The sequence below is a fragment of the Xiphophorus couchianus genome, chromosome 10, assembly GCF_001444195.1.
Source record: "Xiphophorus couchianus chromosome 10, X_couchianus-1.0, whole genome shotgun sequence".
NCBI lineage: Eukaryota > Metazoa > Chordata > Actinopteri > Cyprinodontiformes > Poeciliidae > Xiphophorus > Xiphophorus couchianus.
The window spans coordinates 7,442,561-7,455,886 of NC_040237.1; the positions used below are offsets into that span (position 1 = coordinate 7,442,561).

The window sequence follows — 13,326 nt, forward strand, 5'->3', positions numbered from 1 at the left end:
TCTTCATACTTTTTATTATTTCCAAGGGTATCATTTGGTAAATAAAGTTTAGCCAGGTCCACCCACTCTGAGCCAATAATTTTTCCCGCTTTCATATACAAATATTTAAATTTGATTTGTTTTTAAAGCTGCAGATTATTTGTATTACTACAATTATGTACAGTTCCATTTTAAATTTTTAAGAAATAAGCATTTTTATTTATTTTTAAAGGACAAACATATCTTTGACAATTTGAGTTAGACTTTATCTAGCTGCAGCATAAATCTTTGCTACAGCTGTGTTTTACTGTGTGTACTAAAACGTCTGTAGCGCATTCCAATTGGCTCTTAAATCAAGTATTTAAGTGAATGAAGAACACTTTTAGGTGTGTACGGGGAAGATATTTCTAAGTACTTTTGATGAGTTAAGAACATTATATTCAACCAATGATTTCATGTTGGATTTAATGCATAATGAAGAACTTTCAGGGCATGTTTAGAGAATCTTTATTTTTTTGAGTATGTTGGTCAAAGAACGTCTGGCAGAAGCGTGTTATTGAGATCAACTCCAACAGCTCCTTTAAATCCTCTGAATCTCAAAAAGCCTTATGTCCGTATCGTACCAGATTGGAGGATCCACATTCCTTCAAAGAACAAAAGGAAGAGTGAAAAAAACTGTTTCAGCAGCCAAACTGAAATCCACTGTGAATCTACATCCAGTATGTTTACCGTAGGTAGATGACTCCCCACATGTAGGTCCGGAACCACATGGCAGTGCCAGAGTTGGCCTGGTACTTCCTGATCAGGATGGGGTGAGGGACTGGGAGGAGGCCCACCAGCGTGCCGTGTTGCAGGAACCTCAAAATCTCTGACTCATCTGTTAAACCCCTGAAGATAAATCAAAATCTCCTCATTTGATCCAGCTCTAAACAATCAGAACATCTCAGATTTAAGAATCCAGTTCCCAAAATATCAACTTTTTGCTTATTTGTAACTTACAGCAATCTCTTGTAAATCAGTTAAACTATTAAATCCATTTGGCTTCTAATTAAAACTTTTCTCCTACTTGTCGATGCAGATCTTCTCCACCTGAGGGACCAAGACTTGCAGAAGCCGCATGATGGTTTGCAGAGGAAGTCTAGATTTCCATGACAACATCTAACAGGAACAGGTAAATAAAGCATAAAATCTCATAATAAAAACCAACAGGCAGCAGAAATAAGCATAGAAAAAACCTTCTCTCACCCAGTCTGAATTAGCGGTCCAGGCGACAGTAGATGAGACGCTTGACATTCGACTTCTTGATGTCTGTGACCTTGTGAAGACCTGATGACAGGATGAAACAGTGAGAAAGCAGAAAAATAAACAGAGTGCGAGCAGCGAGGTATCTGCTGTACCTCGTGGTCTCTTTCTGAGTTGGACTCCGTGTCGCTGGCTCCATTGATGGCACCACGGTGAGGTGGTGTTGCCGGAGAGCTTGAACGAGGCAAGGCAATCATTGTTCCATCTTCGCTTACCTGAGATTTCTCCGTAATCTTATCAATTCCTGAAACAACATGAGCTGTTACTTCCTGCTGAGAGAAAAAAAAGGATGCCTGACTGGAAATCTGTGGCCTGACTTGAAAATGGAAGTTCTCCATCAAATCTGACTAGTATTTTGAAGAATTTTGCAAAGAAGAGGGTACAAACATTTCAGTAGATATGTAAAGTTTGTAGAAGACATACACAAATGGCCTTGAAGATGTGATTGCAGAGTTTCTACATAACCTCGGGGGTTCTAAATAAACACAAGCCACACTTTTCAGACACACAAAAAAAGTTTAACACCCATGTCTCACTAATCTTACAATGTTCACTTTAATTTGTTGCTTCTAGTGCTCTAACTTACCTCTTTCTGTTCATATTACGGTACTTTAAAATTTGTCCATTCTTTCACAATTTTTTTCAGACTCAAGTTGGCATGGTCATATTTTAATTTACACTTTTATGGTTGGTTTATAATTTTGTTCATTTCAGATTACAGGTCCCAGCATAGCAGTTTTAAGCTTTCCATTATAAATTTCTTTGGCGTTTTCTTGTCTTTAAATAAATTTCTGTTACTGGAGCTTTTCTTTGTTTTGTTACCATTTTATTTCACCTTCTCATTTATCAAAGTTGCAAAAAAAAAGAAAAACAAAAGAGTATTTTAGAACTTACTAACTTATTATCTATTTATTCTTGGCAGTTTCTTCCCTACCTGGAGTGGCCTCTAAGGTGGCTTTGAGTGTCCCGGGCTCAGCAGGTGCAGCAGGTCTGGAACTCTCCATGGACTCGACATCTGTGGAGTTTAGGCGGGAGATCCCAGACTTCTTCTTCTTCTTCTGCAAAGTTTTCTGAATGGATCCCTCATCCGTGGGGAGGTTGGCTAGCTGGTGGAAAACGTTCCTCTTACGAATAATGGCATACACCAGGTTGAAGTTACCTGTGGGGAAGGTTTCAGACATCAAAAGGGAGCCCCAAATGCAGCTACACTCACAAGATCCCATTGTTGTTCTAACCATCAAACTGATACTGGATGATGTTGTTGAAGACCTCCAGCAGGAAGAAGACCAGGTTGTGGTTCTGAGGTGCAGATAGGAGGTACCAGGGCATGGAGAAGGCCTCCAGCAGGTGGAGCAACTTGTTGGCAGCCACCATTGACAGGCTCTTTAGGTAGGGTGAAACTGCAGAGGTAGAAAATGTGCTTACATCAACTCTCCACTAAGAGGCAGCATTGTCTACAGGCATACTTACTGTTTACAATTATGGTGAGCAGGCAATCAAACAGAGGATGGAGACGCTGGTGTCCACAGGTAATTATTTTGTGAAAAATCTGAACAAGAAGGGACATAAATATGACTCTTGGTAATACTGAGAGCATATTATAATCTAAAGCTGGAAAATACAAAAAAATAATAATAATAATTTGTAGAATCTGCCAGTTTGTGTTCAGCTTCAGTAAGCTTTTCAGATTTGAAAAGAAAACCAACCTTTTAAGCATTTTCTTATATTTTCTGTTTTAATGTTGTGAAATATTTGTAAAGCACAGGTTGATAAGCTTTAGCAGACTGATAATCTCTTAGTCAAGTAAAGTAGGTCTCTAACCACTATGAGCAGGTCAGCGTGGGTTCCTGTAAAAACAGAAATGTCCATGGGGACCCGGAGCGTGTACGGTTTATTCAGTCGAACACCAAAGTTTCTCTCTCCGCTCAGCAGCAGCAGGATGAACACGCCAATGTGCATGAGGCCCACCCGAGCTGCACACAAACATGAAGGGCTTTTAGACGTTTGTGCGGTTTACCCATGTCTGTGTACAGAGATGTTTTTTTTGCTCAGATGTCACAGAAAGTGTCTCACACTGATCTGCTCTGGCATCGTTCAGGTAGAACAGGATGGGAACCAGCATCTCCAAGACGTCGCTGCTCTTTAGAACGAAGAACAGGAATTTCTGCAACATGCAGAAACAGTCATGTTAGTGAGTTAAAGACAAGTGCTCTGTTAGGTTATACTAAGACATAATAAGTTACACTATGAAAAAGGAAAAGAACACAATTTAAAAATGCAAGAAGCCTCGCACTTTGTTAAAATCGCAGCACTTCCAGAACAGAATTAGCAGCTCCTGGTGGAAATGGATCTTCTTGGTGGATCGTGGAAGGTACGTCTGGATCAGAGGGTTGTTGAGCAGCTGAGCAAAACCTCGTAGGACAAAACTCAAATCCTGTTGAACCAATACAGAGAATATGCTAAAACTTCCAATCAGAAATGTTCTATTTGTGGATAAAATTGAAGGTTTACAGTTTGGTACCTCCTCCCTGTGGATCCTCGAGAGGTAATTCACAAAGAGGTTGTCAGGTCCAGCTGGCTGTATATTAAAACAAAAGTATATTAAAAAATTTTAATTCTTCATTTCAACTTATATACTTATTTACATGATTTTCTGTTTGACTTATGTTAAATGTTTTGAGAGATTGACCATGCACTTGCAGAAATAGGTAAGATTAGGAACTAAAATTAAATTAGTTAAGTAATATTTATTTTTTTTAGCTGTGTTGATACTTCTTTAATGTACCTTTAACAAGTTTCTTTCACATTGTTTGCTGTATAGGATAGAGTGTAACTTTTTCCAGCAAAATGGCAACAATAACATTTATCCATGATACCTCTAATTCCTCAGGTGGATTGGACGAGGAGGAGTCCAGCGCCTGGAGGGCAGCGCTCACAGCTGACCCAGTCTCGTGCTCTAGGGTGACAATCAGGACCTGTAGTGCCTGCTCCACTAGCTGCTCTCGGTAGTCTGAGAACAGCAGATGGTTGTACGGGATACCGTATCCCACTGGGTCGTAGGAACAGACCACGTTCAACAGGGATGTGAAGAGCGGCAAGGCATGTCTGAAGCAATGGCACACAGATAATCCTGTTTTTTATAACAGAGTATCTATAAACTGAAGAGGTTTAGAGATGGAAACTGTAAATAATACAAGACCAAGATAAGTAGTTTTTGGATACAGGAGAAAAACGGTGAAGGTTCTGAAGTGAAAATCTCAGCCTCTGGACCTTAACATTATTAAGCCAATTTGGGGATATCTTAAACATGCAGTTCATGCAAGAAGAGCTAAGAATATAAAGGAACTGAAAGACATTTTCCAAGAGGAATTGAAAGTTCTTTGCATTTTTACACTTTAAAATGCTTACTGTTTTCACTGCACCTGCAAAAATAATCCATAATCCACTAGGACAAAATAACAAAAGCAATCAGTCTTCTTCTGGACTGCAGTCAAAATAAAATAAATGGTAAATGCTCAAAAAGCACAGATTTAGACATAGACTATCTTGATGTGGCTTTTTTTAGCCATGCCAACCTGTTTTCTGCAGAACAGAAGAAGGAGACCCAGGGGTTAAGCACTTGGCTGTCAGACAAAGGAGAAAGATACATGGCTTCAGAGAAGCAAGTGAGAAGCAGCTTCAGCAGCTCTGTCCTGCAAACACACAATGAATCTAGCATCAAAACAACAGCAGTCAAAAAAATCATAAAGTGGGAAAAAGCAATATTAATTAAATAACACGTTACTAAACTCAATAAATCCCTGTAGTGGTGAGCAATGTAGCAGATTTATATGGAAGCAATCAGTTTAATGGTAAAGGACTGTTAATAATCTCTAAACTGATTTATTACAAATTGCCCTCACCTTACTTATTAGTTTATACTGACTGTGTGGGTTCATCTTACCCAAATTATCACAAAGCAAAGTTTTAGTGTCTTATTTCTCCCCCCCCACCCCACCCCCAGTTTAAAGTAAAATATGTTCATCACCTTTTTAGGAAAGCAGCTAAACAGGTAAAATCCAGCTTGCAGTCTCACCTGTTCAGGTCATGGATGTAATTCAGGGGAGGCGACTGAGCAAAGCCCACCCCGGCCTCCCAGATGTACTCACAGCTATCTATGGATCGCATTTCCTCTGAGGCATCCTAAAGCAAAACAAGAGTTTAAAAACATTATAGTTTGAGATACTGTATATACTGAATTAATATGTGGAGGATGATTCTCTACCAAAGGTACAATGTTACTTGTGACGTCATGCTCAGTCATAATGTTAAACTGTGGTATGAACCAGCACAGAGCACAACATGAAATATTCCTTATTGTTAAAAGCAAAAAATAAAGAAGGTCTAAAAAGGTTCTGCATTTGAACACTTGGACCATGTTAATAATGGTTAATCAGCAAGCAGAACGAGCCGAGTACTCTGCTGACATTATCTGGCTTTGACACCTCGGCACAGATAACTGCAGCTTTAAGAATAGAAGTGATGAGGTGTTTCTGTAAGTTATCTGACAAAAGGGCACACAGCCGCATGCTGTATTAAACTTCTCCAGTGGCATAACCGAAATACGGGGTCCAATAAGTGAAACCTAAAAAACAATAAAGCTGCTAGTAATAAAGCTCCAATAATACTTGTCAATGCAGCAGATTTGGAAAGGAAGATCTGAAAATGTTCTAAGTTACATGAATATGTCTAAACATTATAAATTAGTTACTTCAAACATGTTTTTTTTAATAGAAAGCAAAATCAAACAAACAACATTTAGAAGAAAATATTTTACTATTTTACATAACATGTGGGAGGGAGTAGTCATTTATTAAATCCTACCCCATCACAATATGGATGGGGTCTATTGGATATGGATCTATTAACTATAGATAAAGTTCTATAGTTAATCGAACTATATTGAAGTTCTATTAACATCGATATAGTTAATAGAATAATGTCAATTTTTGTTAAAGAAATGTAAAGTAGAATATTTCAACACATCAAAAATTTGCGGAAAATAAATTTTATATTTAATTTCTAACTACCGGTGACCCTCAAAATTTCACTATAATTAAAAAAAACCCACATTCTTAGACATTCAATTATATAAAAATTCTATTATACCAACTCCCACATTGACATGCCAAAATTGGACAAATATCAGCACAGAGCCATGGATACAAAAGTTGACTATAAAAGAGACAATGGCCCTAAAAATCTCTCTGTATGAAAACAAAAACATTAAATAAAAAATAAATACTAAATTAAAACTAAGTTAATTTATACCAAAAACAAAAAAGCAACGGCCTGACCAAAAACAAAAAAAGCAACGACCTGACACATGACCTTAAATTGAGTTGATTCAATTCATTTAGATGTCCAGAATGGCAACATTTAAGCTGATATACCTCTAAAGGAACTGCCTTGTTAGAATTATATTCTCGTTTATTTTCAGGTAAAATATTAATCCAACACTTCACCAACTCAAACCACATTTTTTTATATAGGTGTTATTTCTTTTCCATTTCCTTCCATGTTGAATCCATAAACAAAACATTTTCTACTCCAATTGCATATCGGTTTATTTCCTTTGATGGTTTAGTATTATTGATAAATAATACAGATAGATAACCACAACAAGGTACAATTTTGACCAAAAGTGTGTATCTAAAGTTAGTGTAATTTTAAGACTAAATATTAGACCTTTTTATACTGATAGTGGTTCTGATCCCCCACGCAATCAAACTGACTCTTATAAAATGACACCTGATCAAACTGAAATATCTACGTATGACATAACCTTCTGCTGATAGATAACATTATTTATCAACCCTGAGGTACCAGACAGAAGCTGGCTAAAAAGGTGACCAAAGTCCAAACCAAATGTTTAAACACTTGGCTTGAATCCTTGAGAAATCTTGACCAAGACCACTTTTCAAGAAATTAGATGAGGGTTTGAACACTGGAAGGCAAATAAGACAATGAATCCAATTTAAGTAGAGTTTTTTTTTTTTTTGTCCAGAAAAAAAAATCTGACCTCCAGGTGGACAAACACTGACGGAAAAGTGAAAACCTTATTTGCTCCCCCCAGCTTCTTTCCAACTATTCTTCATGCTTGATTGGCCACAGAGGCAGGTGGGAATAAACACTGACCACTTCCTCTGATGGCAGCACAGATCACCTCCCCAGTCTCTAAAATGTTTGCAGAGCTCAGTTAAGACGAGTCCACCCAGCTCAAGTACGGCCACTCCTGCCTCCCTCTGCGCCATGGAGTCACTCATTAACTCCAGCAAACTGCCTGAGAGGTTTGCATGAAGGAGATAACGGCACAGACTTGTACCACCAGAAGGTTAAGAAAACAAGACCTGAAACCTTTCATTAGAGAAAATGCTGACTAGCTCTGTTTTCCTACCTTTTGCAGTACGTTTTATAGGAATGATGTGCTTTAATTAATTATCAAAGAGTTCAGGACAACATGTCAGATTATTTTATTTCTGTGTGTGCAAGTTAAATGTTAAATTTGTCCATCACACAAGTTTGGAGCAACAGACGTACCAGCCTTAATTGGACACAGCACAGTAACACACTTAATGTTACCAAGGACTTAAAAGAATGTTCAACTCTACATTAATTGGTAATGACCAGCTATAAATGTTCTTCTTTCAACTCACTGACCGGGTTGTTCTTCTTGTGACTCTGGACGGTGAAATCTGGACAGAAGAGCAGGTCAGCAATGGTGAGCAGCAAGGATTCAGCCAGCGGCCGAGCTTCGTTTTCATCAGCACCTTCGTCCAAACTCTGCAACATGAATGCATCATTTGAAAACAAATCTCCCAGGTTTTACAAACCAAGAAATGTGCTGGTGACTGAACAATTTTCATCTTTTTTCCCTCTGACTGGTCAGAAGCCATAGAATCATACGTTTTTCTGATCAGTGAATGCGCCATACTCAAGACAAAATCACTCTTTGGTGTGGTTGTGTTTGCAGAGTGAAGAGGACTCAGCTGTATCGGACAAAAAAAGCTTGCAACCTCCTCTGAACTCTCAGTTACCATGTGCTACGTACTGGGAATCCTCAGAATCCTTTTGAAATCCAATATGGCTGCCATAAATGTTGGTGACAGCTGCAGTGATGAACTGCTGCTTGATCCCAAGCACACAGCAATGTACAAACTATATTTTATACACATAAAATACAGATGAATGCATTTTAGTTTTTATTGCTAATATCAGGAACCATTGCTTGTTGCTGCATTGAGTACCACAACAAGCAAATCCTAGAAGTCACTCCAATGGCAACTACTTAGAAAAAAAATAAGAATTAGGAATATTTGTAACAAAAAATAATTATGGTTTACTGACCAATTAAAGAATATTTTATTCTCACTCATCTTTTACTCCTTGTATTTACAAATCACCATCCCAAAATGTAGCTTCACACTCACCAGGCAAACATTTTATTTAAGGTTTAATTGGTTTTGTTTCTTGAAAATAAAGACTTTTTCTGCATAACTGAATTCATTACAAAGAGCCCATCAGCTGTTTTCACCTGCAGCAGCCCTCTTTCTCCTCAGTCCCATACTTTCAATAACAGACATTCAATCCCTCCTTAACTCAACCATTGGTGGGTAGGCAGCGGGAGATACAATATGGGCAGTGTTTGCACCATGGTCCCCAGTCGACAAGGTAACCAGAGACTCAGCAGCAGGTGGGCTGAGAGGAGAAGAAGAGAGTCCAGCTTTGGATGGAGACCTTTGCATCCACTTTAGCAGTGGTTTTATCTTACACTGCAGAATCTGCTCTGAAAATCAAAGAGCAGCAACTTTTCAAGTCAGAGAAGATTATTGTGGCTAAAGCAATCAAAGGGCTACAAACTGTGCGATGGAACGATAGCTAATAGGTTGAACACTCCTGTCTGCAGACAGAACAAATTTCTCCGGCAGCAGCTTCCACAGATTACATACCAAAAATTAACTATATGCACCTACGTAACTTGAAAATGTCTTTGCAGTTTCAATGAAAGATGTATTTAAGGTTATTAAAGCTAAAATATTCAGAAAATGTTATTTAGCTCTTCCTTCAACTTGAGTATAACTGATAAACCTTTAAAGAGTCCAAAGAAAGATAAACTGTCAGAGTGTCAGCTCTCTCAGGCTACGTGTCGTACCCCAGACTTTTTTGTGCCAGGAATGGTGGACCAGAAGAAGCCCCTCCAGTCAGCATCCTCAAAAATGTACGGCAGGATCCGGGTGAGAAGGCGGGTGCAGTTCAGTACGATCTGACGCTCCTTCTCCGAGGGGCAGCCAGAGTTGGCACACTGAACCAGCCTCTCCACTGCCTGGGAACAAACCATGTCAAACATGTAAATTAAACTATAAAGTCCTCTATTGGAAGAGTCAAATTAAGTCATTTTATTAAAAAGAGGGCAAAAAGATGATTGTAATAGAAAAACAGAAACTATTTTTTAAAAAGAAATAGAGAACATGAATGCAATTTTGACCTAGTATATGTTAAATAATCATGGATTCTTCGAAACAAGCTAAGGTTTGGAAAAAAAAAGACTTCTTAGATCGTTATCTGTATTTTTCTAATTTTATTCATAACTTGTTTTGTTGATTAGCGAGTGGCTTCTCCTCCTCCCATCTGTTCTTTTTTTTTGCTCTTTTAGACTGACCTTTTGTACTCAGAGTGTGGGAATAACAAACACCTGCATTCCTTTGTTTCTGACTGTATCCAGGATGAACAAAACAAGCAGTCAAGTAAAACACGGAAATCCTTGCTGTCTGTAGGAACTAACTTGTAAACCTGTGTTTTAGTGACTAATTAATTTATTACAAAACTCAATGCCTTATTTTCAGTCTGAGTCTCTGAGAAGGCAGAGAAGATTTTCATTTTATTGCAGATTTACATCGAGCAAAAGGTGTTTAGATGTAGACCTCATCCTTCAGCCTCAGCCAGGGGTCAAATATTTCAGTGGGAAGATCAGATTAGAGGTTGGATGATTAACAAGGGAGAGTTGGCTGCAGTGTCTGCAGATGTGATCGTGCAAAAGGGGCATCAGATTCACAACAAACCAACTAAGCTATTGGTTTTAATAGCTTTTGGTCTTTTAATACTGTTGCTCTGTTAAATAGCATAAGAAACAACATGCTTTGTAATTACAAATACAGTATTTACATTTTAGTGGAGCAGACTCTTAAATTAGAGTGCTTGTCTGATAGACTGCATTTCTCATCTCCCATAGTTACTGGAAGATTTAAATGTTAAGAAAGTCTTAAAATGAATCACTATCAAGACGTGGTGAACACGTTGTTCACACAGTTTTTGCAGCAGTGCTCCTCCAGCAGCAAGTTTTAGAGATTTTTCTACCTCCTGTAAGTTTTTCACTTTGTATGTTGAGAATAGGAATTTTTGCTCTCATTAAACCTTGTTTGTCACAGTTGGAGGTGTTTTAAACATTTGAAATGATAATTTTACAAAGTAAAAAATTAGGTATTAAGTATTTTCAGGAAGTCATTTTTTGACTTCTGAAGATTAACAGTGAAAGGACCACTTGTCTTTCCCATTTTGAAGAAAGAAACCCATTCCATTAAATGTTTGAGAAACAGAAATTCACTTAAATCTAACCATGCGATATTACTAAACATGATCCAAATAAGACACTCATTCTGAGGAGGACAGGTTACCTTGTAGCACAGGGTTGCTAGGTTGGATGGAGACTCCTCTCTCACAGCTCGGATTTCTGCTGCGGGCACCAGAGCAAAAACGTCCTGGACGGCGATGGAACACTCGGCCCAGAATTGATCCCAGAACACATTGTCTGTGGCTTCAACAGGCTGCAGAACAGGAAACATTGTAAAGTCTTTGTGTACCCAAATTTTCATTTTCATAAAAATGTTCACCAGCTTTGCAGCAGCAATCCTGCAGACATGTTTATTCACAAAACTGGTACCATTAAATAAAAACACACTTATAAACCCAGTTAGATTGAAGTAATTTTCACTCAACTAAGACGTTTGTTTCTGACAAAACATTGAAAAAGTCCTGCTAGTATTGCAGCAATAAAAACTATTATTAGAATCCATAACCAAGCATGTTTTCACTGGTACTTTAATTATTTAATTTAAGAGAGATCCACAATTTTGTTATTGAAGAGTCTGGGGGGCAGGTTGAAACATACCAATTAAAAATAGGATATACCGCTATACTTTTTTTATGTGTATGACTGGGTTAATTTCTAAGTGAAATGTTTTGGAAATGTGCAAAAACCAGATGATAAATAAACTTTAACAGATAACAGCAATTAGGATGATCTTAAATGATATTTCCATGAAGTAATGACCAAAACGTTGATTTAATTTTTTCTCAGGTTTACATTCTACCATAAAATACGAAATGGCCAGGATACAATTTCTGTAGACCTTAGCTAATCCAGTCCCCAGGCAAACACATTTTCATATATTAAAGTAGCATTAAACAAACAATTGATGCAAAACTGACAGAATGATGGTTTTTCTTCGGGAAAACAGAGCAAATAATAAAATCGTAATTGCGCCTTGTCTTAACTTCCTGTCCTTATTTCAAATCTAAAAGTGTAGTTACTAAGAGTTTGTTTTCACTCCACTTATTATAATCTGACCTGCACCTGACGCTACCATCTGGCACACCAACTTTTATCATCGCAAACAAATATCGTTCAGAATTCCATTTTTATCCTTCCACGTTCAAGAGCTTTATTACGAAGAAAACAGACACAGACCTGAGTTTTGGTCGTAAGCTGGATCACCGCTTTCCTAAAGTGAAGCTTAGTGTCAGCGTTTCCCATTTTTTTCGGTTTCCAACAGCCGCGTCCTCCTACCTGCGGATCCTGCTGATAATTTCCCCTCATCTCAACTCAGAGCGCAGCGCAGCTGGTGCGTTCATGAAAACTCGGATAATTTCACCTTCAGAAAAGTGTCAATCTTTTAGACTGTTAATAATAATAATAATAATAATAATAATAATAATAATAATAATAATAATAATAATAATAAACAAGTAGTTGCTTTGTAAAAAAAAAAGGGTGGGATTTGTGTTGGAACCATCAGGCTGAAACCCTGTTTTTTTCTATTTTTTCTAAATATATTCACTGAATTGATAATAAACCGCTGTTGCTTCAATGACAGACCTAAATCAAATGTATTATTTTGTTGGGATAATTCTGACTGTCCCTGAAAGCAGCACATGCTGAGCAGGATCCAAATGAGCAAACTTCCGGGATACTTCATGTACATATTTATCTTCCCGTGTTACCATGTGACTCTCCTGGTAAACTCGCTACAGATAAGATTCACGTCATGATTATCTATATAATCACTGCCTGCACGATCATCTCTGAATGTAACAATACAGAGAGATTTTTTCCCCCTCTCCTTGTCAGTTTAAGTGCAAGTGAATAAATTTATGACGTGGCCGCTAGATGGCACCATAAAGTCACCAAGCAGTACAGTTAGTAGAGGGAATCAGCAAAGAAAAAAACACAAAAAACACTGATGTCCAGCCCCCTGTATATAATTGATGCATTTATGACTTTTTAATGTTTTCATGACGTAAAGCACTTTGAACTGCATTGTTGCTGAAATCTGCTATACATATAAACTTGATAGGTTGACATTGTAACCTACAAGTTCTGACTTTTGATCTATAAATACAACAATACACTTTGGTTTAGCAACACACTTTATGTGTTGAAGTAACTATTGTATTTTTAATACAAGCATAATTCTATAGAAAGGGAGTAAGTAAATATTTTCCATGCTTTTCTAAAACAACACTTGCAGATATTGATCCAGACTCCCAATCAATTTGCAATTAAAATTTAAATTGTTAAATTGTTCAGTAGATTTTGACCAAAATCTACTTTGGTCAGTAGATTTTGATCAAAGCTGAAGAAAAGAAAAGCTTTTCTTCAAAGCTGAAGAAAAGCTTTGCCACAGCATGACGCTGCCACTACCATGTTTTGTCATGAGATTGGTGTGTAAT

The 13,326-nt window shown here is 37.6% G+C and overlaps 1 protein-coding gene across 1 annotated transcript; it reads right to left on the reverse strand.

Annotated features, from left to right (window-relative positions):
• Positions 1–469: 469 nt before the first annotated feature.
• Positions 470–12,203, reverse strand: hid1b (HID1 domain containing b). The gene is made up of 19 exons (XM_028030081.1): positions 12,065–12,203; positions 10,992–11,141; positions 9,473–9,643; positions 7,981–8,103; positions 5,357–5,463; positions 4,857–4,973; positions 4,158–4,386; positions 3,803–3,859; positions 3,575–3,715; positions 3,355–3,445; positions 3,103–3,254; positions 2,752–2,830; positions 2,517–2,681; positions 2,216–2,440; positions 1,377–1,525; positions 1,225–1,305; positions 1,046–1,137; positions 709–867; positions 470–623 (listed from the first exon to the last, which is right to left on the reverse strand). Exons 1-19 carry the CDS (start codon positions 12,191–12,193, stop codon positions 560–562), a joined length of 2,481 nt encoding a protein of 826 aa, XP_027885882.1. The 5' UTR covers positions 12,194–12,203; the 3' UTR covers positions 470–559.
• Positions 12,204–13,326: the final 1,123 nt, after the last annotated feature.